At 36.8% G+C, this 25496-nt stretch overlaps 1 protein-coding gene across 1 annotated transcript in view; it reads right to left on the bottom strand.

Moving 5' to 3' along the window:
* The window catches only part of TDRD3 (tudor domain containing 3), a 210516-nt gene that overhangs the window by 133812 nt on the left and 51208 nt on the right, over window positions 1–25496 (bottom strand). Inside the window, exons 2-3 of the mRNA XM_055426003.2 lie at window positions 16302–16386; window positions 11794–11859 (exon numbers count right to left, since the gene is read on the bottom strand). Of these exons, the coding sequence (XP_055281978.2) occupies window positions 11794–11859; window positions 16302–16386 (151 nt within the window). The remainder of the gene's footprint in view (window positions 1–11793; window positions 11860–16301; window positions 16387–25496) is intronic.

Genomic DNA, 25496 nt, shown 5'->3' with positions numbered 1-25496 from the left:
ATCCTCTATCATCTTCTTCTCCTCCTGCCTTCAATCTTGCCCAGAATCAGGGTCTTTTCCAATGAGTCAGTTCTTCACATCAGGTGGACAACGTATTAGAGTTTCAGCTTCAGCATCACTCCTTCCAATGAATAATCAAGACAGATTTCCTTATAGGATTGACTGGTTTGATCTCCTACCGTCCAAAGGACCCTCAAAAGTCTTCTCCAACACCACAGTTCAAAACATCAATTCTTCACCACTCCACTTTATGGTCCAATTCTCACATACATACATGACTACTGGAAAAACCATAGCTTTGACTGGATAAACATTTGTTGGTAAAGTAACGTCTCTGCTTTTTAATATGCTGTCTAGGTTGGTCGAAACTTTTCCTCCAAGGAGCAAGCTTCTTACAATTTCATGGCTGCAGACACCATCTGCAGTGATTTTAGAGCCCCCCAAAACAAAGTCTGTCACTGTTTCCATTGTTTCACCTGTTTGCCATGAAGTGATGGTTCAGATGATGCCATAAGGGTGGTTCGGTTCAGTTCAGTTCAGTTCAGTCGCTCAGTCGTGTCCGACTCTCCGCGACCCCATGAATCACAGCATGCCAGGCCTCCCTGTCCATCACCAACTCCCGGAGATCACTCAGACTCATGTCCACAGAGTCGGTGATGCCATCCAGCCATCTCATTCTCCGTCGTCCCCTTCTCCTCCCGCCCCCAACCTTTCCCAGCATCAGAGTCTTTTCCAGTGAGTCAACTCGTCGCATGAGGTGGCCAAAGTATTGCAGTTTCAGCTTTAGCATCAGTCCCTAAAGGATTGATCTCCTTAAGAATGGACAGGTTGGATCTCCTTGCAGTCCAAGGGACTCTCAAGAGTCTTCTCCAACACCACAGTTCAAAACCACTGATTTTTCGGCGATCAGCTTTCTTCACAGTCCAACTCTCACATCCATACATGACCACAGGACAAACCATTGCCTTGACTAGACGGACCTTGGTTGGCAAAATAATGTCTCTGCTTTTTAACATACTATCAAGGTTGGTCATAACTTTCCTTCCAAGGAGTAAGCGTCTTTTAATTTCATGGCTGCAGTCACCATCTGCAGTGATTTTGGAGCCCAAAAAAATAAAGTCTGACACTGTTTCCAATGTTTTTCTATTTCCCATGAAGTGATGGGACCGGATGCCATGATCTTTCTTTTCTGAATGTTGAGTTTCAAGCCAACCTTTTCACTCTCCTCTTTCACTTTCACCAAGAGGCTTTTGAGTTCCTCTTCACTTTCTGCCATAAGGGTGGTGTCATCTGCATATCTGAGGTTATTGATATTTCTCCCAGCAATCTTGATTCCAGCTTGTGCTTCTTCCAGCCCAGCGCTCCTCATGATGTACTCTGCATATAAATAAGCAAGGTGACAATATACAGCCTTGACGTACTCCTTTTCCTATCTGGAACCAGTCCATTGTTCCATGTACAGTTCTGACTGCTGCTTCCTGACCTGCATACAGGTTTCTCAAGAGGCAGGTCAGGTGGTCTGGTATTCCCATCTCTTTCAGAATGTTCCACAGTTTATTGTGATCCACACAGTCAAAGGCTTTGGCATAGTCAACGAAGCAGAAATAGACGTTTTTCTGGAACTCTCTTGCTTTCTCCATGATCCAACGGATGTTGGCAATTTGATCTCTGGTGCCTCTGCCTTTTCTAAAACCTGCTTGAACATCTGGGAATTCACGGTTCACATATTGCTGAAGCCTGGCTTGGAGAATTTTGAGCATGACTTTACTAGCGTGTGAGATGAGTGCAATTGTGAGGTAGTTTGAGCAATCTTTGGCATTGCCTTTCTTTGGGATTGGAATGAAGACTGACCTTTTCCAGTCCTGTGGCCACTGCTGAGTTTTCCAAATTTGCTGGCATATTGAGTGCAGCACTTTCACAGCATCATCTTTCAGGATTTGAAATAGCTCAACTGGAATTCCATCACCTCTACTAGCTTTGTTCGTAGTGATGCTTTCTAAGGCCCACTTGACTTCACATTCCAAGATGTCTGGCTCTACATCAGTGATCACATTATCATGACTATCTTGGTCATGAAGATCTTTTTTGTACAGTTCTTCTGTGTATTCTTGCCACCTCTTCTTAATATCTTCTGCTTCTGTTAGGTCCATACCATTTCTGTCCATTATCGAGCCCATCTTTGCATGAAATGCTCCTTTGGAATCTCTAATTTTCTTGAAGAGATCTGTTGTTTTTCCTATTCTATTGTTTTCCTCTATTTCTTTGCAATGATCACTGAGGAAGGCTTTCTTATCTCTCCTTGCTATTCTTTGGAACTCTGCATTCAGATGCTTATATCTTTCCTTAGTTTGTGTCAAAAAAAAAATCTTATTTTGGTAGCTTTATTATCAATTAGAAATAATGTCTATATGAATGTGTACACATATAATCTTTAAACACACACCAAATATACCTTCCCATTTTAAGATATTAAATATACCCCCAATTAGGGATCTGCCTATTATTCTCTTACTTATCTTATTATTATCTCTCCTTACTATTCTTTGGAACTCTGCATTCAGATGCTCATTTTCCATAGTTTGTATCAAAAAAAAATCTTATTTTGGTAGCTTTATTACCGAAATAATGTCTATATGAATGTGTACACATATATAATCTTTAAATTAAATATCTCTTATTATTCTCTTACTTATCTCTTTCTTATCTCTCCTTGCTATTCTTTGGAACTCTGCATTCAGATAGCTTATTTTCCATAGTTTGTATGAAAAAACATCTTATTTTGGTAGCTTTATTATCGAAATACAAATAAAGTCTATATGAATGTGTACACATATATAATCTTTAAACACACACCAAATATACCTTCCCATTCTAAGATATTAAATATACCCCCAATTAGGGATCTGCCTATTATTCTCTTACTGAGAATTACAAGCCTAAAAACTAACAATCTAGCAAGAAAAGTAACTTCTCCACCTCATCACACTAAGCTTGTCAAGCTGAGATGGTCATCCTGTCGTTATACATACACAGAATTTGTTCCACTATACTGATAATTGTTGGCTTCTTGATTTCTTATTAGGATGCAAGGATTGCCCTATTGATCTCAAAGCCCCTGCACTTAGCACAAATATAAGTTCAAAACTTGCTTGATAAATAAATTTCCTGGTGTTTTTTACCATAGTTTTTTACTATAATTTATTTAGCACTTAGCAGATAAAACAGAAAATGTGGCAGTATTTTTACATAAGTTAATCTACCTGTAGAACTAAAAAGTATATTAGGATCATTTGCATGTCTTAAATGAGAAAACTGAAAGCAGAGACATTACTTTGCCAACAAAGGCGCATATAGTCAAGGCTATGGTTTTTCCAGTGGTCATGTATGGTTGTGAGAGTTGGACTGTGAAGAAAGCTGATCACCGAAGGATTGATGTTTTTGAACTGTGGTGTTGGAGAAGACTCTTGAGAGTCCCTTGGACTGCATGGAGATCCAAGCAGTCCATTGATCAGTCCTGGGTGTTCATTGGAAGGACTGATGCCAAAGCTGAAACTCCAATACTTTGGAAACCTCATGTGAAGAGCTGACTCACTGGAAAAGACTCTGATGCTGGGAGGAATTGGGGGCAGGAGGAAAAGGGGACGACAGAGAATGAGATGGCTGGATGGCATCACCAACTCGATGGACATAAGTTTGAGTGATCTCCGGGAGATGGTGATGGACAGGGAGTCCTGGCTTGCTGTGATTCATGGGGTTGCAAAGAGTCAGACACAACTGAGCGACTGAACTGAACTGAAATGAACTGACTCAGCCAGAAGAGGCAGAATTAGAATTCAAACTAAGATATGTCTACCACCAAAGTCTGTCTTCTTTCTATTACACATTCTAAAACTATGATAAAATTTATTACATACTAAAAGCATGTAGGTAAAAAGGACAATGGGAATATTAATTCTTAAAAATTCATTCTGTTCAAAAGAGGCCAAGAAAATTAGAAGAGAATGGCATTCAAGTTGGAATTTGAAGACTAAACAGCAGTTTGCTGAACTGAGAAGATCTAAAAGTTTCTACCCCTTAGAAATTTTAAAAATGAGGCATTTTAAATGGCTGCTGCTGCTGCTGCTAAGTCGCTTCAGTTGTGTCCAACTCTGTGCGACCCCACAGACGGAAGCCCACCAGGCTCCCCCGTCCCTGGGATTCTCCAGGCAAGAACACTGGAGTGGGTTCCCATTTCCTTTAAATGCCTAGTAACTGACAAAAAGACAGCATAATCTTGAATAGGTTTTCCCTTGAGATCGCCTGAAAAAGCATCAATTTATACATCAAAGTAACAGCACAGCACATCAGTTTAGTTCAGTTCAGTTCAGTCGCTCAGTCGTGTCCAACTCTTTGCGATCCCATGAATCACAGCACGCCAGTCCTCCCTGTCCATCACCAACTCCCGGAATTCACTCAAACTCATATGCATCGAGTCAGTGATGCCATCCAGCCATCTCATTCTCTGTCGTCCCCTTCTCCTCCCGTCCCCAATCCCTCCCAGCATCAGAGTCTTTTCCAGTGAGTCAACTCGTCGCATGAAGTGGCCAAAGTGTTGGAGTTTCAGCTTTAGCATCAGTCCTTCCAATGAACACCCAGGATTGATCTCCTTTAGAATGGACTGATTGGATCTCCCTGCAGTCCAAGGGACTCTCAAGTCTTCTCCAGCACCACAGTTCAAAAGCATCAATTCTTCGGCGATCAGCATTCTTCACAGTCCAACTCTCACATCCACACATGACCACTGGAAAAACCATAGCCTTGACTAGACGGACCTTGGTTGGCAAAGTAATGTCTCTGCTTTTTAATATACTATCTAGGTTGGTCATAACTTTCCTTCCAAGAAGTAAGCGTCTTTTAATTTTATGGCTGCAATCAGCATCCGCAGTGATTTTGGAGCCTAAATAAATAAAGTCTGACACTGTTTCCACTGTTTTTCCATCTATTTCCCATGAAGTGATGGGACCAGATGCCATGATCTTTGTTTTCTGAACGTTGAGCTTCAAGTCAACCTTTTCACTCTCCTCTTTCACCTTCATCAAGAGGCTTTTGAGTTCCTCTTCACTTTCTGCCATTAAGGGTGGTGTCATCTGCATATCTGAGGTTATTGATATTTCTCCCAGCAATCTTGATTCCAGCACAGCACATAATTTGCTCTTATTCAATCAAAGTAATTGCAGCCAATCAATTACAAGAAAAACAATGTGGGACTCCAGTCAAAAGTAACAGTGTGTCATTTTCCTATTTCCATCCTCCACCTCTATAGCTGTTTGTTCTCTGAGAGAATTTAAAAAATGTGAAGCTTGTTTTTCAATTATCAGAGTATCAGTCTATATTTTATACATATTGTTCTGTGCATTGTTTTTAAACTCCACAGAAGTCCTAATAATTACCAACAAGCACTTGCAAATAAAGGATGGTAAAATCAGTTTCAGTAATCTTTTTTCTCAAATTAAAAATGCATGTTTAATTTTAATAACTCACTAAAAGAAACACTGGTAAATCATATTATTCAGCACATAATAAACATATAAAACATGATATAATTTATTTAAATTAAAACTTAAAAACAGTTTTCAATTACTTTTCTTTTTAGAAACATCCAAGTTCTATGCTGACAGTGAGAGGGCATTCAGTTTGAATTTTAAGCCAGTGAAGCCATCTTGTGGTTGATGTTGGTGTTGCTGAGCCTTTGAGAAAGTCACTTTTATGCCCAAAATTAGGTCTTTAAAAATGCACATACAAACTGTCAGTCCTAGAACTTAGATTAAAAAAAACATCCACAGATCTGAAAAGCCTTTCTTGTTAGGGCTCCACAATAATGCATAAAAGTCCTCACATACCTGGACTGGTAATAAAACATTTTTACATTAACGTATATTTTATAATTAACTTCTACACCTGGTTCAAATGCAAAGCTATGAAAATAACTACAAGCAAAATATTAAACTTGGAAAAGAATACAAAAAATATTAAGCAATTTTATAAGAAGTATATGTTTTACTTCCTTTCTATCATGACTTTTTTCCACGATTTTTAACTGAGAAGCTAAATTTTCTAGGGCCCTGTCATATCTAGAAATACCAAGCCTGCCCTGAAAAATTCAAAAATTGCAGTATATGGCTTCCCTGGCACATATTCAGTTCAGTTCAGTCGCTCAGTCGTGTCTGACTCTTTGCAACCCCATGAATCCCAGCACGCCAGGCCTCCCTGTCCATCACCAACTCCCGGAGTTCACTCAAACTCATGTCCATCGAGTCGGTGATGCCATCCAGCCATCTCATTCTCTGTCGTCCCCTTCTCCTCCTGCCCCCAATCCCTTCCAGGATCAGAGTCTTTTCCAGTGAGTCAACTCGTCGCATGAGGTGGCCAAAGTATTGGAGTTTCAGCTTTAGCATCAGTCCTTCCAATGAACACCCAGGACTGATCTCCTCTAGAATGGACTGGTTGGATCTCCTTGCAGTCCAAGGGACGCTCACATATTGCTCCATGCTAAAAAATTTTTATGGCCTAAAAATTAAACACAGACTGCCTACAGGAAAATCGGGCTTAGACTTAGAAGCCTGGAGAAAAGTATCATCTTCTCACTCTCACCACTTTTTAAATTTGTCTGAAACCCTTGCATCAAGGTTACGAGCAAGCTTACTGAGAAAGCATGTGAACTGCAAAATACTATTAAGAAGTGAATGGGAGAGAAAAGAATGTGCAGAAAACGATTTAATTAACATTAATTAAAAGCAAAGTTAACTTGCAATTTTGGCCATCTTACTTCTTCCCAAAATAATCAGTGATAACTAACAGAATTTAAAACTTGAATTTCAAACTCTAGGTAACAATGCCCTTCTGAAGGTCCCAGTTTGTCTTAAGAGCAAAAAAGATGTCGATTCAGTGTTCCAGGATTAAATGTCTTCTCCTAACTACAGTCCTGCCATCTCTCTTATCAAACCATAGCCTTCTCCACGCCTCCTTTCCAAATGATGAAAATTCCATATCTAAGTCTTATTAATTATGATAATAACAATACACAGCATCATCATAAGCATTTACTTTTGACTTCTCAGGAGAGGAAGTTTGATGACTCTTCTCTACATTCCTTTACCTCTAAAAAGCATTACTGCTCCTCTGTCTTGGGGAATCTCTAGTACATTTTATGGAGCATAGACCTAATAAATGTGCTTCCAAGAGGGTTGGAAGACACAGGACTACAGCCCTTTAAAAGGGCCTGCTGCTACTGCTGCTAAGTCGCTTCAGTCGTGTCCGACTCTGTGCAACCCCATAGACGGCAGCCCACCAGGCTCCCCCGTCCCTGGGATTGTCCAGGCAAGAACACTGGAGTGGGTTGCCATTTCCTTCTCCAGGGCCAACACTTGACTAATGGAAGTAGCTCGTAAAAAGACAGCCTTCTCTCTTCTTTTGCTCATTAAGTACTGGCTTCTTAAAGCTGGGGCAAATGCTCTCCAATTCTTTTTCCTTTGTCTTCCTCTCTCTTAGAAGTAGTAATATCACAGGCAGGCATGAAACTTAGTGGAAATAGTTAGAGAAGGACTTTGGCCTACTTTGATTCCATTGCACTAAGATCAACTTAGCTCAAGCAATAAAGTTCTGCATTATGGACTGGGGCCAAAACACAGTCAATAATGAAGCATTCATTCACCTTACCTCATTTATTGGATTACCTTTTTCCCTGATAGCTCAGTTGGTAAAGTATCCACCTGCAATGCAGGAGACCCCAGTTCATTTCCTGGGTTGGGAAGATCCCCTGGAGAAGGGAAAGGCTACCCACTCCAGTATTCTGGCCTGGAGAATTCTATGGACTGTATAGTCCATGGGGTCACAAAGAACTGGACACAACTGAGCGACATTCACGTTCACTTTCACTTGGAGATCTCTCAGTAACAAGATATCCAAGTTAGGTAATAAATATTCAGGCATTCTTAGATGTCCTGGATAAAAACACCATCCTAAATGTCTCACAGCTCAATATTCGTCATACTTATTGCACTACATTTACAATGTAGTCACACAGGTTTTCACTTAATTCTTTAATGTCATACGGGAGCTAACATTTGAATGATAGGAAAATTAAAATCTGGCAAAATTAAATAACTTGCCAGGAGTCACAAAAATATAATAAGTGGAAGAATAAGGATTTAAGTCCAGTTGAAAAATTATAAAATCTGTATCTGTCCAGTATGTTACCAGTATTTTTTTATTCTCCCTCTCCACATTGTATCTGAAGCTCATCAAAACTGTCTCTGCTTCCTAAGGTAGCTAATCTATCTCACACTTTAAATTTTCTAAATTAGTTTTTGCAAAATTAGTTTACAGCATGTTCTATTTGGAAGATCACTGGGTAATTCAGTTCTTTCATTCATTTTTTTTATTATTATTAAAAGAAAATTAGAAAATATTATTATTTAACACCAAAATCTGACATGCTCAAGGAACAGGCTTGTTATTCAAATACTCTGCTTATCTTATGCACAGATTAAACTAAAATTTATTTTAAAATTTTTATTTAAAATTTATTTTAAACAACAGTTATACATAATTTAGTGTCTAGAACCATGTCTTAGTGATTCTGCTAAAGTGCTGGGCAATAAAGCATTCCGATAAAGGCACAGATAAAGTAACTTTTACTGTATTAGTCTTACTTTACAGACAAAGAGCACAAGTAACTCCTGTCAAAAATATATATTACTTAAACATTTATTATTGCCTAAAAGCAATGAACTCCGGGAGTTGGTGATGGACAGGGAGGCCTGGCGTGCTGTGATTCATGGGGTCGCGGAGAGTCGGACACGACTGAGCGACTAAACTGAACTGAAAAGCAGTTCAGTTCAGTTGCTCAGTTATGGCCAGTCGACTCTGTAACCCATGAACTGCAGCACGCCAGGCTTCCCTGTCCATCATCAACTCCCAGAGCTTGTTCAAACTCATGTCCATTGAGTCGATGATGCCATCCAACCATCTCATCCTCTGTTGTCCCCTTCTCCTCCTGCCTTCAATCTTTTCCAGCATCAGGGTCTTTTCTAATGAGCAGTTCTTCACATCAGGTGGCCAAAGCATTGGAGTTCTATTTTTATATAATACATGAAGCTCTAACCAAAGACAAATGAGTAACTCCAGTGGGATGGCTTCTAAAATTTCTATTAAAATTAATTTTCAAAATAAATATCTTCACTAATACTGTGAAGAGAATTATATCTGGTATCAGAAGCAGGTAATGAAAGGGAAAATAGAATCAAATCTGAGGAGCAGAGGTTTGTTTCATGTGAAAAGGGCTCACTCAATTTCTGTTTCATGTGAAAAGGGCTTATTTTGGATCTTCTCATTTTATGTACAAACTAAAGCCACATGAGCATTAAGAATAATTGAAAGGATAAAATTTGGTATAGAAAATTCTAGATTCAAATATTCTAAGTTATATCTTATTGTTGTTAACTATATTCAAAGGAAATTCTAAAGAGACTACTTATAAAATTTTCTGAATCAAAAATGCTCTGAGAAGTTGGAGAAAGCAGAGAAAACTCTCATCAGTACCTCTCCCTGTGAGCTTTTAACAGTGATAGGTTCTGAGAATCCTTAAAGACATAAAAGGAAAAAATGGAAAATCAATAATCCAGAATGCTAGTTTTCTCAAATAGACTAGTATAATGAAATTAAAAGACGCTTACTCCTTGGAAGGAAAGTTATGACCAACCTTGATAGTATATTAAAAAGCAGAGACATTACTTTGCCAACCAAGGTCCGTCTAGTCAAGGCAATGGTTTTTCCCGTGGTCATGTATGGATGTGAGAGTTGGACTGTGAAGAAAGCTGATTGCCGAAGAATCGATGCTTTTGAACTGTGGTGTTGGAGAAGACTCTTGAGAGTCCCTTATACTGCAAGGAGATCCAACCAGTCCATTCTAGAGGAGATCAATCCTGGATGTTCACTGGAGGGACTGATGCTAAAGCTGAAGCTGCAATACTTTGGCCACCTCATGCGACGAGTTGACTCACTGGAAAAGAGTCTGATGCTGGGAAAGGTTGGGGGCGGGAGGAGAAGGGGACGACCGAGAATGAGATGGCTGGATGGCATCACCGACTCTGTGGACATGAGTCTGAGTGAACTGCGGGAGTTGGTGATGGACAGGGAGGCCTGGCGTGCTGTGATTCATGGGGTCGCGGAGAGTCGGACACGACTGAGCGACTGAACTGAACTGAACTGAACTGAACTGAAGGATATGCAGGCACTGCTTTGATACTAGTTACTTTTTCTGTGAGGAATTGTTGCATTCATCAGACCTGTCCAAGACTGCTGCCTAATTTGGAGTTCTACAGCCTCGAGGTTTTCTAAGTATGTTTCCCAGATTAGCTGAATCCACATCCCACACAAATCTATTCAAAGTACAAATTCTCAGGCTCTTTCCCAGTTCAATGGAGTAAAAAACACGGGAGTGGGCGGGGTGGGAGACTGGAACTCTGTGTTGTAGCAGGTCTCAGGTTGATTCAGATGCACACTGAAATCAGAACTACTACCACAAACAGAAAACGAAATGCAAGGAACTGGAGAGGACCTAGAGAAGAGCAATGAAGATGAATAGAATGCCTGAGACAGAATAAAGAGAGGAACCAAGACAGATGGTTTTAGCAAAAAGAAACCTGTAGCAGTGACATTTACAAGACTTCAAGTATATGAAGAATTATTCACAAGGGAAGGTAACCAGATGTTCTCCATTTCCCTGAGGGAAGATAAAGTAGATATTACGGACTTAAGTTGCAACATAAGAAATTTAGATTAAAATACAATTAAATTTGCTGACACAGAGTATTGTTAAACATTAAAATGAACTGCTGAGGAGTCTGTAGAACTCTCTTCTCTGAGTATCTGCTTCAAAAGCCAGAGCAGATTATCAACTCTTATTCTCTTTCCAGCTAAATGATTACCACCTATCACATATGAGGACCAACATTTAGAAAATGTGAAAAATGTTACATTATAGACCTTTTGAAATTATCTAAAATTTAAAATATCTAAGGTATAGCAACTATCTTAAATACATGAGTATTAAAATAAGAATACTGACTCAAACTCAAAACATACACATTTAAAGTATTTCAAATTATAAAGAAGTTCATTAATAATTCAAAAAGTGAGCAATAGCATATATAAAATTTTTGATTGACACTTTGCATTATTTTCAAATAAAAAGAAGAAACTGAATATAAATGAATAAGAAGTAAAAGACTGACTAGTTGGCATCTAAAATTCAAAAACTGTATCCTTGTATTTCAAAAAATCACTGAAAAAATTCACAACATAAACACAAATGTCATGAAAAATGATAGCAGTAACAAAATGCACAGCTTTGCCAAACTGTTCCTAACATTCTCTCACAATCTTATACTCCTATATCAATAAGTTCATTAAATAAATATGGTAACAGACACTAAAATAAAAAGATACAAAAAGACCCTCTTTCTGAGTTCCAATAATATCTGGTTAAGTCTCACATGTAAATAAGTGTCTCAGTTATAATTCCTAAAACAAAAGTTATTTTTTAAATGCTCAAAAGTCATCAAAAGTTTAAAAGTTTGTTTTAATAATTTTCCATGTGTATAAGAAGTCACTAAAATGATAACTTTGTAACTTGTACCCTCCAAAATATTTTGAAGTTGCAGTCTTCCTTGACGAAAAATAATTCCAGTAATTTAGTAGACGTTCATATTTATTGTACTTAACATAATTTAGGAAGTTAACATTTTTCTTTACCTTTTCTACCTTTCCACCATTGATGTCACTGGGGAGGAATTTCTTGCCAATTGTTCTCAAGTCTGTCTAAAATAAAAATATTATTATTAAAATAAAATTAGAGAAAAATGACTCTAAATCTAATCTCACTCACAAACAAAAGATAAAATTAGTTAAGGTCTGAGTAACAGAATTTAACTATATGTAAAATATAGTTTGTATTTCAACTGATTATGAGATCTATATATGTAAAAACCAACCATGTTCGGTCCCATATATACACTGTTTAAAGTATACCAGTAAATTGAACAGTAATATATAAGGCCTTACTTACATCTGGTCATATTTCTCTGGGTACCCTTTTATTAAAATCTAAAACTTGACTTTATGTGAATTATATAGTTTTAGTAAGAAATTAATGTCACAATCCAAAACCAAATGACTGCTTTGAACAAATAAACAGGGTATATTTTCAACAACTAAATTCTATATAACATTGATATGCAAAGACATGAAAGTACATTACTCTATAGGCTATGATACTCCTAACATAAAGCTATATAACATAACATACAAATATCCCAGAGAATATTCTTTACTACAAAAGCAAGAAGTCACAGTAAGACTGTACTGTAGTAAAAACATTTCATTTGCTTATTAAACAAATTTCAGAAATAGAAGCTGGTGAACAAATGACTGACTACACGAAAATCCAGATGTACATATTACTCAGCAAACCAAAGCAAAATATAAAAAGGACTAAGATAAACAATGCTGTAGCATTTCTGATGCAAAAACAAAACTTCAACTACACACACAGTCTACACAAAATTTTTACGGATTCTGTCTTCCTTAAGAAGAAGTGAAAACTAAAGGAACAGTAAGAAATTTATTCATAAGAAAACTAAATACTACTCATGAAAAAGGCCTAATTATTTAAGCTAAGAAATTATCTTGATTCTTGAGACAGTGAGGTTAGTTTAATAACTAAATTTTTACTTTAAATTCCTTAAATAATAGTAAACAGAGCTCTTCATTGCATCAAGAGCAAGAGAAGAGAGACGCAGAATGCATTTAATCACAAAAATTATAAGGGAGAAATTTATGTTAGACTTAAGGCAAAAATACTATCCATAGATGATTACAATTACTGGATTATTTATAAAAGGATAACACATAGAGAAATGGGAGTCTTCTTTGAACACCTACAATAACATAACTTCACTTGAAATATCCATATACAGTCAGCTTAAGAAACAAGTATACATGTTACACAACCCTCACAGATCCTTTCCAGTCTTTTTACTACCATGACTTTTAATGGATTTCTCAATGTAATGCAAGGATCATTCCTAAAGTACAATTCACTGAATGGAAGGAAGCCCACATCCAGATACTTGTGTAACAATGTTTCAAATTTATTCTTGGTACAGTCTCCACCCAATAACAGAGTGAAAGAATTATAAACCAAACCTCATGTTGCATGCGTTTTACTTTGAAATACTAAGCAATATATGAGGAAAAAATTCTTATACTGGCATTTCATTGTTTTGAAGATTAAATAACACATGTGAAGCACTAAGCACAATGACTTACAAAGAACAAGCATTTAAGGAATGTTAGCTATAATGTTTAGTGAATATAAAACACACACACTGTTATTATCTGAATGCATATAACAAGTGAATAATACAACTAACACTTCATAAAAAGTCATTATTTTGAAAGTCACAGAAAAGCTAAAATATTTAAACACATACAAGAAACAGAATATATACAAATTTTATGATACATCATGGTCCTTCATTTCTGGTTTTATCACTAATTATAAAATGTAAAATAAAATGAGGCATTTATATAAAGTATTGTAGAAATGAGCACTAGACTAAAATTCTAAACTTCAATTTACTGTATACTATAACTAATATGACATGTCAGAAATTCTCTAAATCCCGGTAGTTTATTCCTCTGTAAGATTGAAAATATATTAACAATTCTATCTTCCAAAGTTGTTGTCATGCTAAAAGGAACAATGTATTCAAAGTTTACAGAACTTTTAATGTATCATACATATATATAAGTAAGATTACTTCATTGTTCTTTTAGCAAGATGAAAATGACCTACCAAATCTTTAAACATCCTAAAATCAGAGTCAATTCTATGATTCCGATGCCATTATATCAGGATCACTAGAATAACTGAGTCCAAAAATACATTCACAGTGAATAAATAACTATTCAGGAGAAATATTAACCCATAAGATCCATGTGTGCACACACAAACATTCCTGACTTATTTCTTCAAATAAGTTCAGCAGAGTATCTATTTGGCAAAGCATTTTATACTATACAGAACATTAAAAGAAATTTTAAAATAATCTTTAAAATTTTTTACTATTACACATTATTTAGTAATTTAAGACTAGACTATCACTTAATTTTGCTCTGAATAATGCAGGAATTCAAAACTACACGCTGAATTTAAATATTATTCTTAAAATTCTTACTCCCCATTCTACAGAGTAAAAATTAAGAAACCTCCCTCCTTTCAACATAAAAATCCATGCTGAAAAGAGTTACATAGCAGCTCTAAGGCGGCTACCTTTAGAAGGGGCCACTTACAAAGCTGGCCCTAAGCTGGCATCTGGGAACTTGGTAGCAGAACGATTCCCTAACTGAAAATGTGGTTCACTGCCTCAATTATTTGTATTAACAATGTGATTTATGGCAAACACCTGCTTTTGAGGGGAGAAGTCTAGAATTTTGTTTCATTCTAGGCAGAAGGTACCTTTTTGAACAGCCCAATAAAAGCCTAATGGACTTTCCTGGGCAGGAAACACTCTGCATACATACCATTGCTTTGTTCACTGCTAGATAAAAGAACACAGTTAGTGTGTTCCCCACAGGAGGAAGAGAATACAAGAAAGCTTGTGCATGGATTATCTTCCCAATATGTAATAAGTTATATATAAGAATTAATAATGCAAATCTTTCTCAATTAGGGATTAACATTCTGCAATCACGCAAAAGTTAAAAAATTTCAACAGAAATACTGTATGTGCCTGATTTTAAGTTTACGAACTTGAAAATTAGACTACTTGTCTGGTATAGACTTCATCCTTCTTAAAAGTATTTCTTTAATTCTATTACATGGCATGATAGCTTTGGACTGAAGTATTTATAGATTTTAAAGAAAATTATAAAGACAAGTTAATTCACTAAGATAATAATCAGCATGTACCTCTTATGCATACCAGGTCAAATACTTTGTGTTGATTTATTTTATTTAGTTTCTTACCCAATTTGTAGATAGCTCAATGCTATTTACCTAAATACATAAATATCAATAAGAAGAGAAGATTGTCACAAAGCCTTTTTCCTATTTAGGTCTTTTGCTTTTCGTGAACAAAGAAATAAACTGGGATTCTTTGTAACATTTCTTGAAAATAAAATTCACTAATTTGGGTGCAAGTCAATGAAAGATAAAATGTCTAGCAAATATTCCCATTTGTAGTCATGGATAACACACATAATTTTTAAAAAACCTGTTTGTCTTACTGAATAAAATTGCAAGCAGCTAAAAAAATGATATATTTCAAAATATAAATTCTATGTTTAAATTCACATTTAATTATATATAAATTTAAGTAATTAGAAAAAAGTTATAGTTATATATTTATTTATATTTCATATGTTCTTATCAGTTGTTACCCTTTCTACTTTATGCTAAACCTACTTTGCAGTGACATAATGGATTTGTCAGACAGTAATTCTCTTCTGAATTTCATTGATTATATATCATACCATATAAATTTCATTGTTTAATAGACTGTGATTGTAAAGGCGATAAGAAAACACTTCCCACTGGGGTAACCACAAGATTGAAAAAAGAATATTCATTTAGTCACATCTTACTTCAAACAATTTTTATAACTCTTCAAAAAATAATCTAAAAGTCAATCTCAATTATAAAAAAGACACTGCTATACAGATGGGTAAAGGGAGAGAGGTAGGGAAGAAAAGGCATCACAACATTAACAGTAATCATTGGGCTTTCTTATTTTACTTTTCTGTATTTTCTAAAGTAGTCATACTGTACAGTATATGCTACTTTTATCAACAGGAAAAGTTACTTCAAAATAAAAAATACAACTGTCAAGAAGCTATAACCTAGCTAGTTTCTATGTAAATTAAATGTCAATTTGTTTCTATGAATATGATCAGTTTTTACTATTACATAGCTACTATAAATGTAATGAAATTCTATAACTGATCACGAGGTGAAAAAGTTTTAATTGCACTTTTCCCTTTTACACTGATTCTGTATAACAGACATTAAAGAAATATATATTTCTAATAATTGGCTTATATGAAATTACCAAATTCAACAAACATCGCTGCAACTTAAAATGGACAATAAAAATGAAAGAGGTTCTCCACTTTATAAAATCCAGTTTATTCTATGAGATATTTTTCATAAATATAGCTTCCAGATTTTAAATGTTTATAAGTTAATAAATAAAACCTACATTGAGAGCAATCAGGATGATGTCATTTACATTGACTTTGTCAGGAGAACTTGTGCAAGCTTCAATGCCTTCATCTGAAAGATACCTGTTAAAATAAAATAAATGGCTTAATATTTTCTAAAATCAAAGTTAACCAAAGTTATTTTCTTAAGTCTAGAAGTAGTTTTGTTCTCTACTATAAAATGTTTCTATTACAAATACCAGAGAGTCCTGGATACTGCCTGTTTACCATCTCTGATAGAACAGGATGAAGAATGCATATTTTTCCTCTTTTATGTCTTTAAAGGGATACTATGTTAATAAAAGTATCCATATGCTTTCTAAGAAAAGTTATTTAAACATCAATATGCTTCTTAAGGAATCAATGAACTGCGCTTCAGTTCAGTTCAGTCGCTCAGTCGTGTCCGACTCTCCGCGACCCCATGAATCACAGCACGCCAGGCCTCCCTGTCCATCACCAACTCCCGGAGTTCACTCAAACTCATGTCCTTATACAAATACAATATCCAACTTAAATATTTAGTTACAGAGTAAACTCTTAAGAGATTGAGATGTGCTATAAAAATAGAACTAAAAAGAGCATAGTTTTAAATTTAATCCAACAAAACTTTCCTCTCGGATACTTTCTCACATTATCTTTTCAACTCCCCTTTGTCTAACATAATGTTCCTAAGAATCTTTCAATAAACACTATTGATTCCAAGTGGCACAAAGTTAGGCAACTTTTGACCTTACATCTTTTACTTTTCCTGTCTCTCTTCAGTTTTTTACTCATTGTCTTATTGCCCTTTGTTCTTTTATTCAGTCCAAACCAACCATTTATCTGTAGCAATAATTAACTGAAGGGTGAAAAATTATTGAATCCAAAGGCTCGGTGGGCATCATCTCTAACAATTCACCCACGCCCAACACAACCATTTTGAAATTTTCTGATAACTCTACAATTCACATATCATCCCCCCACAAAAGTCCACCTGTAAAAATGCCCATTAACATTTGGCACCTTTTGTAATCAGTATTAGACACTCTGGTGCTGGCACTGCCATCACAGATATTCTCCCACTGAAAAGATACATGAGTATTAGTCTGACAGAGCTAACTCTGGCTCTTCCAGAGTTGATGGTCAGCAATTCCACCATCAACTCCCAATCTTAGGCTGATTCTAAGACACCTTTACCTGAAGACAGTAATCAGAGAGCATTTGCCTTTAAGAAATAAGGGATGAATTTCTTAAAAGCAAAAGAGCAAGGAAAAAGAAATATAAATAGGAGAGTACAAAAAGCAATAGAAAATTAAAGCTGATAAGCCTATGAGTAAGATCAAGGAGGCAAAAGAAAGGCAATTATATAAAAATCAAAGCAAGAATGTGTTTAAAAAAATTACATACTATTAAAAGCTTAAGGCAGTGTTAAACTACAATGATGAGTTAAGGCCAGGAGTTAAGTGGGTTACAGAGAGAGGGGAAAAAAAAAAAAAGCATTAAGTATTTAGATGTGTCACTAAGAATAAATGATTAGGAGGCTGGAATAAATTGTACCTGAGTGACCATGGAATACAAACGTTAGCTGGCAGCATAGATGGCTGAAACACTGCTTTAATTCAGAGTGAGTAAGTTCATTTCCTTACTACCCTGGTAATTTTTGACCATTCACAGCCACTGACTGTATCTGGCACTAGCCATCTTACACATTTAGTTCTACAAATATTAATTAATCAACTCCTGATTTATATGAGAAGAACTATGTGTGTCAGTCAGTGCTAAGTAAGATGATGAAAAATAAATATCTTCCTTTAAGGCATTTACCGGAGAAGGCAATGGCATGCCACTCCAGTACTCTTGCCTAGAAAATCCCATGGATGGAGGAGCCTAGTAAGCTGCAGTCCGTGGGATCGCTATGGGTCGGACACGACTGAGAGACTTCACTTTCACTTTTCACTTTCACACATTGGAGAAGGAAATGGCAACCCACTCCAGTGTTCTTGCCTGGAGAATCCCAGGGACGGGGGAGCCTGATGGGCTTCCGTCTAAGGGGTCACACAGAGTCGGACACGACTGAAGTGACTTAGCAGCAAGGCATTTACAGTCTCATATGAAGCATAACATAACACAGAAATAGCTATCATACAAGGTCAAAATAACCACAAATAAAATGTTATAAGAGCTCAAAGTGGCTGGGGAATGGAAAAGAATGCACAGAAAGGGCACCTCCATGAAGTAAAAAACTAAAAAACACATTCTGGGACATTCTCATTGGAAAATGGGGAAGAGATGAGAGGTCAGTATAGGTTGAGATCAAGCAAAAGTATATAGAGAGATATGGGTACTGTATTAAACACTGACTATGTAGTTACAAAAGCACAGCTTTCAAAATTCCTACAGTGGGGAAATAATATACAATGACTTAATAAAATACCTCATCTTCTAGAAAGGCAACTCTTTAGAATTAAAAAATTACAGGATGTCAGATAAACTGGAAATAATCTTTAAAAAGTTCAAAGTTTAAATCTTTAGCTTTACAAATAAAGAAAAAATGCCTCTTTTTTCAAAGATATTAACTTAAACTTTGCCCTAAAATACCCTGATGTCTCAGGTGGTTAAGAATCTGCCTGCAAAAAACCCGGTTTGATCCTTGGGTAGGGAAGAGCCCCTAGAGAAGGGCATCACAACCTACTCCAGTATTCATGCCTGGAAAACTGGCTATACAGTCCATGGGGTCGCAAAGAGTCAGACACAACTGAGTGACCAACACTTCTAACTTCTAAGTAAGGTAAAGTTAAAAATGCCTCCTGATTCTCTTAGCAGTCTTTTCATTGTTTGAGCATGCTAAGTCTTATCTGACTCTTTGTGACCCCCATGGACTGTCGCTCACCAGGCTCCTCTGTCCATGCAATGTTCCAGAGAATATTGGAGTAGTTTGCCATTTCCTCCTCCAGGGGAATCACACTGCTTTTATTTATCAACAAATAATGCTAATATCAGAAATATAACTTTGTTCTCACAAACAAAAGCCAACATCTATACATACCAATTTCGTAATCAACTAGGCACTTTATCAACACACACAAAAAAAGCACAACTAAGCAAATTAAATCAGTGCCTCCAAAGTATTGATTTATTAAACAAAAATAGATCTGTTTTCATGGTAAAAAATCAGGAAACTAATATTAACTAATATTAACAATTAAAAAATTGTTTCAACAATGAAAAAATACCTATCCTATAAAATATAAAAAGGGAAGCCTGTATTCTTCCTGAATATAAGAAATTATAAAATACAGCTCAGTCTCAATTTCCAAGTTTTACAAGTCTCCCTTCCTCACCCTTACTATTTTTTAAAAATAAGAGACTTGAGCCTCACACCTTTACTCTATAATTATCAAGAAACAGGAGACCCCATTCACAGGTCTCCCTATAACATCTTGGTGATCCTGTCAATAATGGACCATTTTCACATAACTTGAGATTTGCAAATTAATCTTTTTTTGTTTTTGTAAACATTTAAAGATTCCAGTATCATCAGTGGATAAAACAAGTGATAAAAGCAAAGTGTAATGCCCACATCAGATTCAAGATGTACCACAATACCGCAGTAACTGAAAGAAGAACAAAACAACATAAAAACCACCAGCCTAAATGTGGTCACTAGGGGAAGAGCACAGAAAATCAGGGCAGGCATGCCAGACCTGATCCCTGTGCACATCTGTACATGGACCTTAAGCTGAGAGAATCATAATCCGTTTCCACAGGCGCTCTCTGAACACTTACACCAAGGGCAAAACCTTAAAGAGGAAAAAACCCCCAGAGAGCTCCTGTTTACTCAAACAGCCCGGAAGCACACTTTTTTCCTCTCCTCTGGTGGAGATTTTAGTGCAAAAACACTCATTACTATTCTGAGCTAAAAACACATTGAAATAAATTTTATTGACAAGCAAGGTAATAAAGGACTAAATTTCTGCACAATACAAAATATACTAAGATTTCTCCTTAATTTTACCTTCAAATAATTCCATTTTAAATCACAGCTTATTAAACACTCAAATTTTTTTAAAAAAGATTTTGGAAAGTGCTTCTTGTTTCCATAAATAGATGTTAAAATCGTGTCTTTCTCAGAGTCATTTAATTTGTAATCCTGAGTGACTCTAGTTACTTTTCAGAAGTAAAAGCTTTAAAACTAATTCTTATCAACCAATGTGGGGGAGAGGTGGTTTCCTATTACAAGTATTGAATATACATTTAAATAAGAGTGGTCTCACAACTACAGCAACATATAAAACGACATGCCCAAACCACAGCTCAAGAATCTCCACGGACAGGGAAGTGTGATGAGAACAAATACTATTGTTTAATATCACTTACTAGACCCAGATAGTGGGCCACCATTACCAGTAAGTGGATTCCAAACCGCAAGGGAAAAGAGCACCAATCATCCTTTGATCCATTCCCATGAAAGTAGGTAAAAGCTTTGGGTTTAACTTAACTGCTGAGTATGATGTACATGTAATGAGGACAGCAGCAACAAACTGAACAGTATACATCCATCTAAAGGGGACAGCTCCAGTGACTATCTGTATGAAGACAGTTTTCATTCCAATCCCAAAGAAAGGCAATGCCAAAGAATGCTCAAACTACCGCACAACTGCACCCATCTCACACGCTAACAAAGTAATGCTCAAATTTCTCCAAGCCAGGCTTCAACAGTACGAGAACGGTGAACTCTCAGATGTTCAAGCTGGATTCAGAAAACGCAGAGGAACTAGAGATCAAGTTGCCAACATCCGTTGGATCATCGAAAAAGCAGGAGTTCCAGAAAAACAACTCTTTCTGCTTTATTGACTATGCCAAAGCCTTTGACTGTGTGGATCACAATAAACTGTGGAAAATTCTTGAAGGGATGGGGATACCAGACCACCTGACCTGCCTCTTGAGAAACCTATATGCAGGTCAGGAAGCAACAGTTAGAACTGGACATGGAACAACAGACTGATTCCAAATAGGAAAAGGAGTACATCAAGGCTGTATATTGTCACCCTGCTTATTTAACTTATAATGCAGAGTACATCATGAGAAACATTAGCCTGGATGAAGCACAAGCTGGAATCAAGATTGCCGGGAGAAACATCAATAACCTCAGATATGCAGATGACGCCAACCTTATGGCAGAAAGCGAAGAAGAACTAAAGAGCCTCTTGATGAAAGTGAAAGAGGAGAATGAAAAAGTTGGCTTAAAACTCAACATTCAGGAAACAAAGATCATGGCATCTGGTCCCATCACTTCATGGAAAATAGATGGGGAAACAGTGTAAACAATGAGAGACTTTCTTTGGGAGGAGCTCCAAAATCACTGCAAATGGTGACTGCAGCCATGAAATTAAAAGACGCTTGCTCCTTGGAAGAAATGTCATGACCAACCTAGAGAGCATATTGAAAAGCAGAGACATTACATTGCCAACAAAGGTCCATCTAGTCAAAGCTATAGTTTTTCCAGCAGTCATATATGAATGTGAATGTTGGACTATAAAGAAAGCTGAGTGCTGAAAAATTGATGCTTTTGAACTGTGGTGTTGGAGATGACTCTTAAGAGTCCCTTGGACTGCAAGGAGATCCAACCAGTCCATCCTAAAGGAAATCAGTCCTGAATATTCATTGGAAGGACTGACGCTGAAGCTGAAACTCCAATACTTTGTCCACCTCATGCGAAGAACTGATTCACTGGGAAAAACCCTGACGCTGAGAAAGACTGAAGGCGGGAGAAGGGGATGACAGAGGATGAGATGGTTGGATGGCATCACCGACTCCATGGACATGAGTTTGAGTAAGCTCCAGGAGTTGGTGATGGACAGGGAAGCCTGGCGTGCTGCAGTCCATGGGGTCGCAGAGTCCAACACAACTGAGCAACTGAACTGAATGAAAGGCAGCAGGTCTAGTGACTATCTATATGAAGACAGGTTAAGCAGCTACTGTCAGATATTCTCAGTTTTAGCTGTTAGTTTTTTGCAAAGCAATGTCTAGCCAAACAAACAGGCTTCAGTCTGTATGTGACACACATACTTTGTACTAATCATATTAGTCTATATCAGTTATCTGCCCATTTGCTCCTACAAACTTTCAAGTTGTCTTTGACATGCAGGGCTGTGCTGCAGAAGAGGAAAACAACTGTGCATTTTAGGTCACTTTGTATGACTCTTGGAGAGCAATAAACATAATTATGCATGGAAACAATGTTGTTACTAGAGCTGTCATCAAATCATTTACTTTGGCCTAAATATTTCACAAACTGCACATATAAGAACTCATCTTTACCTTGTTATTTCCATATATTACATATATTTCTTAGGGGAAAAATGTTCTAATTGGCCAAAATAATTTAAAAAGTGCACTGAAGTTTTCTTCCCTTCTACCTACTTCAACCATTCCAATCAATGAATGCCCATGCAAGTCTGAACTGAGAATTGAATTTGTAAGATAATCCAGGAGAGAATCTATTATTGCACATAAATACAAACTAGGTTGATGATGCATGAAAATTCTTTAAACTGTGATGAAAAAAATCAAGAATGAAAATATTATTCCCAAACAGATAGGGACTCAATCAAAAATAAAGGGCACATCTGCACAATGAATGATACAGAACAGTATTAACTGTTTCTGAATAAAACCCAAATTACATGGCCACATGTGGTTTTGGGAGTCTCTGATCTATACATCTATACATGATTACTTGCTATCACATTGAGACTACCAGTCCCCATCAATTAAGTTCAGTCACTCAGTCGTGTCCGACTCTTTTTTTATCCCATGGACTGCAGCATGCCAGGCTTCCCTGTCCATCACAAATTCCTGGAGCTTACTCAAACTCATGTCCATCAAGTCGGTGATGCCATCCAACCATCTCATCCTCCGTCGTCCCCTTCTCCTCTTGCCTTCAATCCTTCCCAGCATCAGGGTCTTTTCCAATGAGTCAGGTTTTCACATCAACTGGACAAAACATTGGAGCTTCAGCATCAGTCCTTCCAATGAATATTCAGGACTGATTTCCTTTAGGATTGACTACTTTGATCTTTTGTCAGTCCAAGGGACTCTCAAGAGTCTTCTCCAACACCACAGTTCAAAAGCATCAATTTTTCAGCGGTCAGCTTCCTTTATAATCAACTCTAACAGCCATACATGACTACTGAAAAAACCACAGCTTTGACTACGTGGACCTTTGTTGGCAAAGTAATGTCTCGGCTTTTTAATATGCTGTCTAGGTTGGTCTTAGCTTTTCTTTCAAGGAGCAAATGTCTATCATGGCTACAGTCACCGTCTGCAGTGATTTTGGAGTCCAAGAAAATAAAGTCTGTCACTGTTTCCATTGTTTCCCCATCTATTTGCCATGAAATGTTGGGACCGGATGCCATCATCTTTGTTTTTTGAACGTTGAGCTTTAAGCCAGCTTTTTCACTCTTTTTCATCAAGAGGCTCTTCAGCTGCTCTTTGCTTTCTGCCATTAGGGTGGTGTCATCTACATATATGCTGTTATTGATATTTCTCCCTGAAATCATGATTCCAGCTTCTACATTCTCCAATCTAGCATTTTGCATGATGTACTCTGCATATAAGTTAAATAAGCAAGGTGATAATATACAGCCCTGATGTAATCCTTTCCCAATTTTGAACCAGTTTGTTGTTCTATATCTGGCTGTACTGTTGCTTCTTGACCTGCAAACAGATTTCTCAGGAGGCAGGTAAGGCAGTCTGGTATTTTAATCTTTAAGAATTTTCCACAGTTTGTGGTGATCCACACAGTCAAAGCCTTTATCTCTCAATGAAGCAGATATTTTTCTGGAATTCTCTTGCTTTTCCTATGATCCAACAAATGTTTTCAATTTGATCTCTGGTCCCTCTGCCGAGGCACCAAGATTCCAGTTCTTCGCTCACGTACTGCTGAGGCCTAGCGTAGAGAATTATGAGCATTACTTTGCTAAAGTGTGAAATCAGTGCAACTATACAGTGGTTTGAACATTCTTTGCCATTGCCTTTGAGACTGACATGAAAACTGATCTTTTCCAGTCCTGTGGCCACTGTTGAGTTTTCCAAATTTTCTGGCATATTGAGTGCAGCACTTTCACAGTATCATCTTTCAGGATTTGAAACAGCTCTGCTGGAATTCCATTACCTCCACTGGCTTTGTTCATAGTGATGCTTCCTAAATAAGGTCTACTTGACTTCATACTCCTAGATGTCTAGCTCTAGGTGAGTAATCACAACATCATGGTTATCTGGGTCATGAAGATCTTTTTGGTATAGTTCTTCTGTGTATTCTTTCCACCTCTTCTTAGTATCTTCTGCTTCTGTTCAGTCCATACCATTTCTGTCCCTTATTGTACTCATCTTTGCATGAAATGTTCCCTTGGCATCTCTAACTTTCTTGACGTGATCTCTAATCTTTCCCATTCTACTGATCTCTAATATATTCCCATTCTGTCTCCATATTAGCTTGAGTAACCCCCAATTACTCAAGCTAACATGGAGTCAGAAAAGGATAAAACTTAACAGGTAATTTTTTAAATCACTTACATTAAAGGGTATCTTCCATTTATGGACTTGGCCAATCTACTGCAAACTCCCAGAACATTAAAAAAACATTTTTTATATTTATATTTTTTATAAAAACTACCCAAATAAAGGCCTCTGTATTCACTCTGCTTATCCTGTTTCTAGGCCTACAGTGTAAGTGGAATAAAACATGCCTCCTGAAAATTTTTGTTTTTGCCATTATTCTTACAGGCTTTTGCTGTACATAGTCAAAAACACTGAAATAATAAATTAGTTTCCCTTCTCTATAGCATAGGAAAATGGCTTATGAACATCTATTTATGAACCACACCACAGAGTAATAAGATTTGTTGCTTTTTCAGTCACCAAGTTGTCCAACTCTTTGTAACCCTGATTAGTTAACCTAATAAAAATTTGTGCACAATTTGTTCAAATAACCCAGTGTAGACTAAATCAATATATTTAATTATACAATTTATAAATACATTAAGGGAGTGGGCTGGGGGAAGTCACCAATCACAATATATAACTCGATACATTAGCATTAAGTTCAATGACTTTATGAGATTCCATGACTAAATCTTTAAGCACAGCATAAGGATCAGAATCCTACTACAAGTAATTCAGAATAGGGAATCCTATAACACCAAATGGCAGAA

Source organism: Moschus berezovskii, chromosome 13, assembly GCF_049115385.1.
Source record: "Moschus berezovskii isolate FMDL1 chromosome 13, NW_MosBer_1.0, whole genome shotgun sequence".
NCBI lineage: Eukaryota > Metazoa > Chordata > Mammalia > Artiodactyla > Moschidae > Moschus > Moschus berezovskii.
This window is presented reverse-complemented; position numbering and strand designations above follow the sequence as displayed.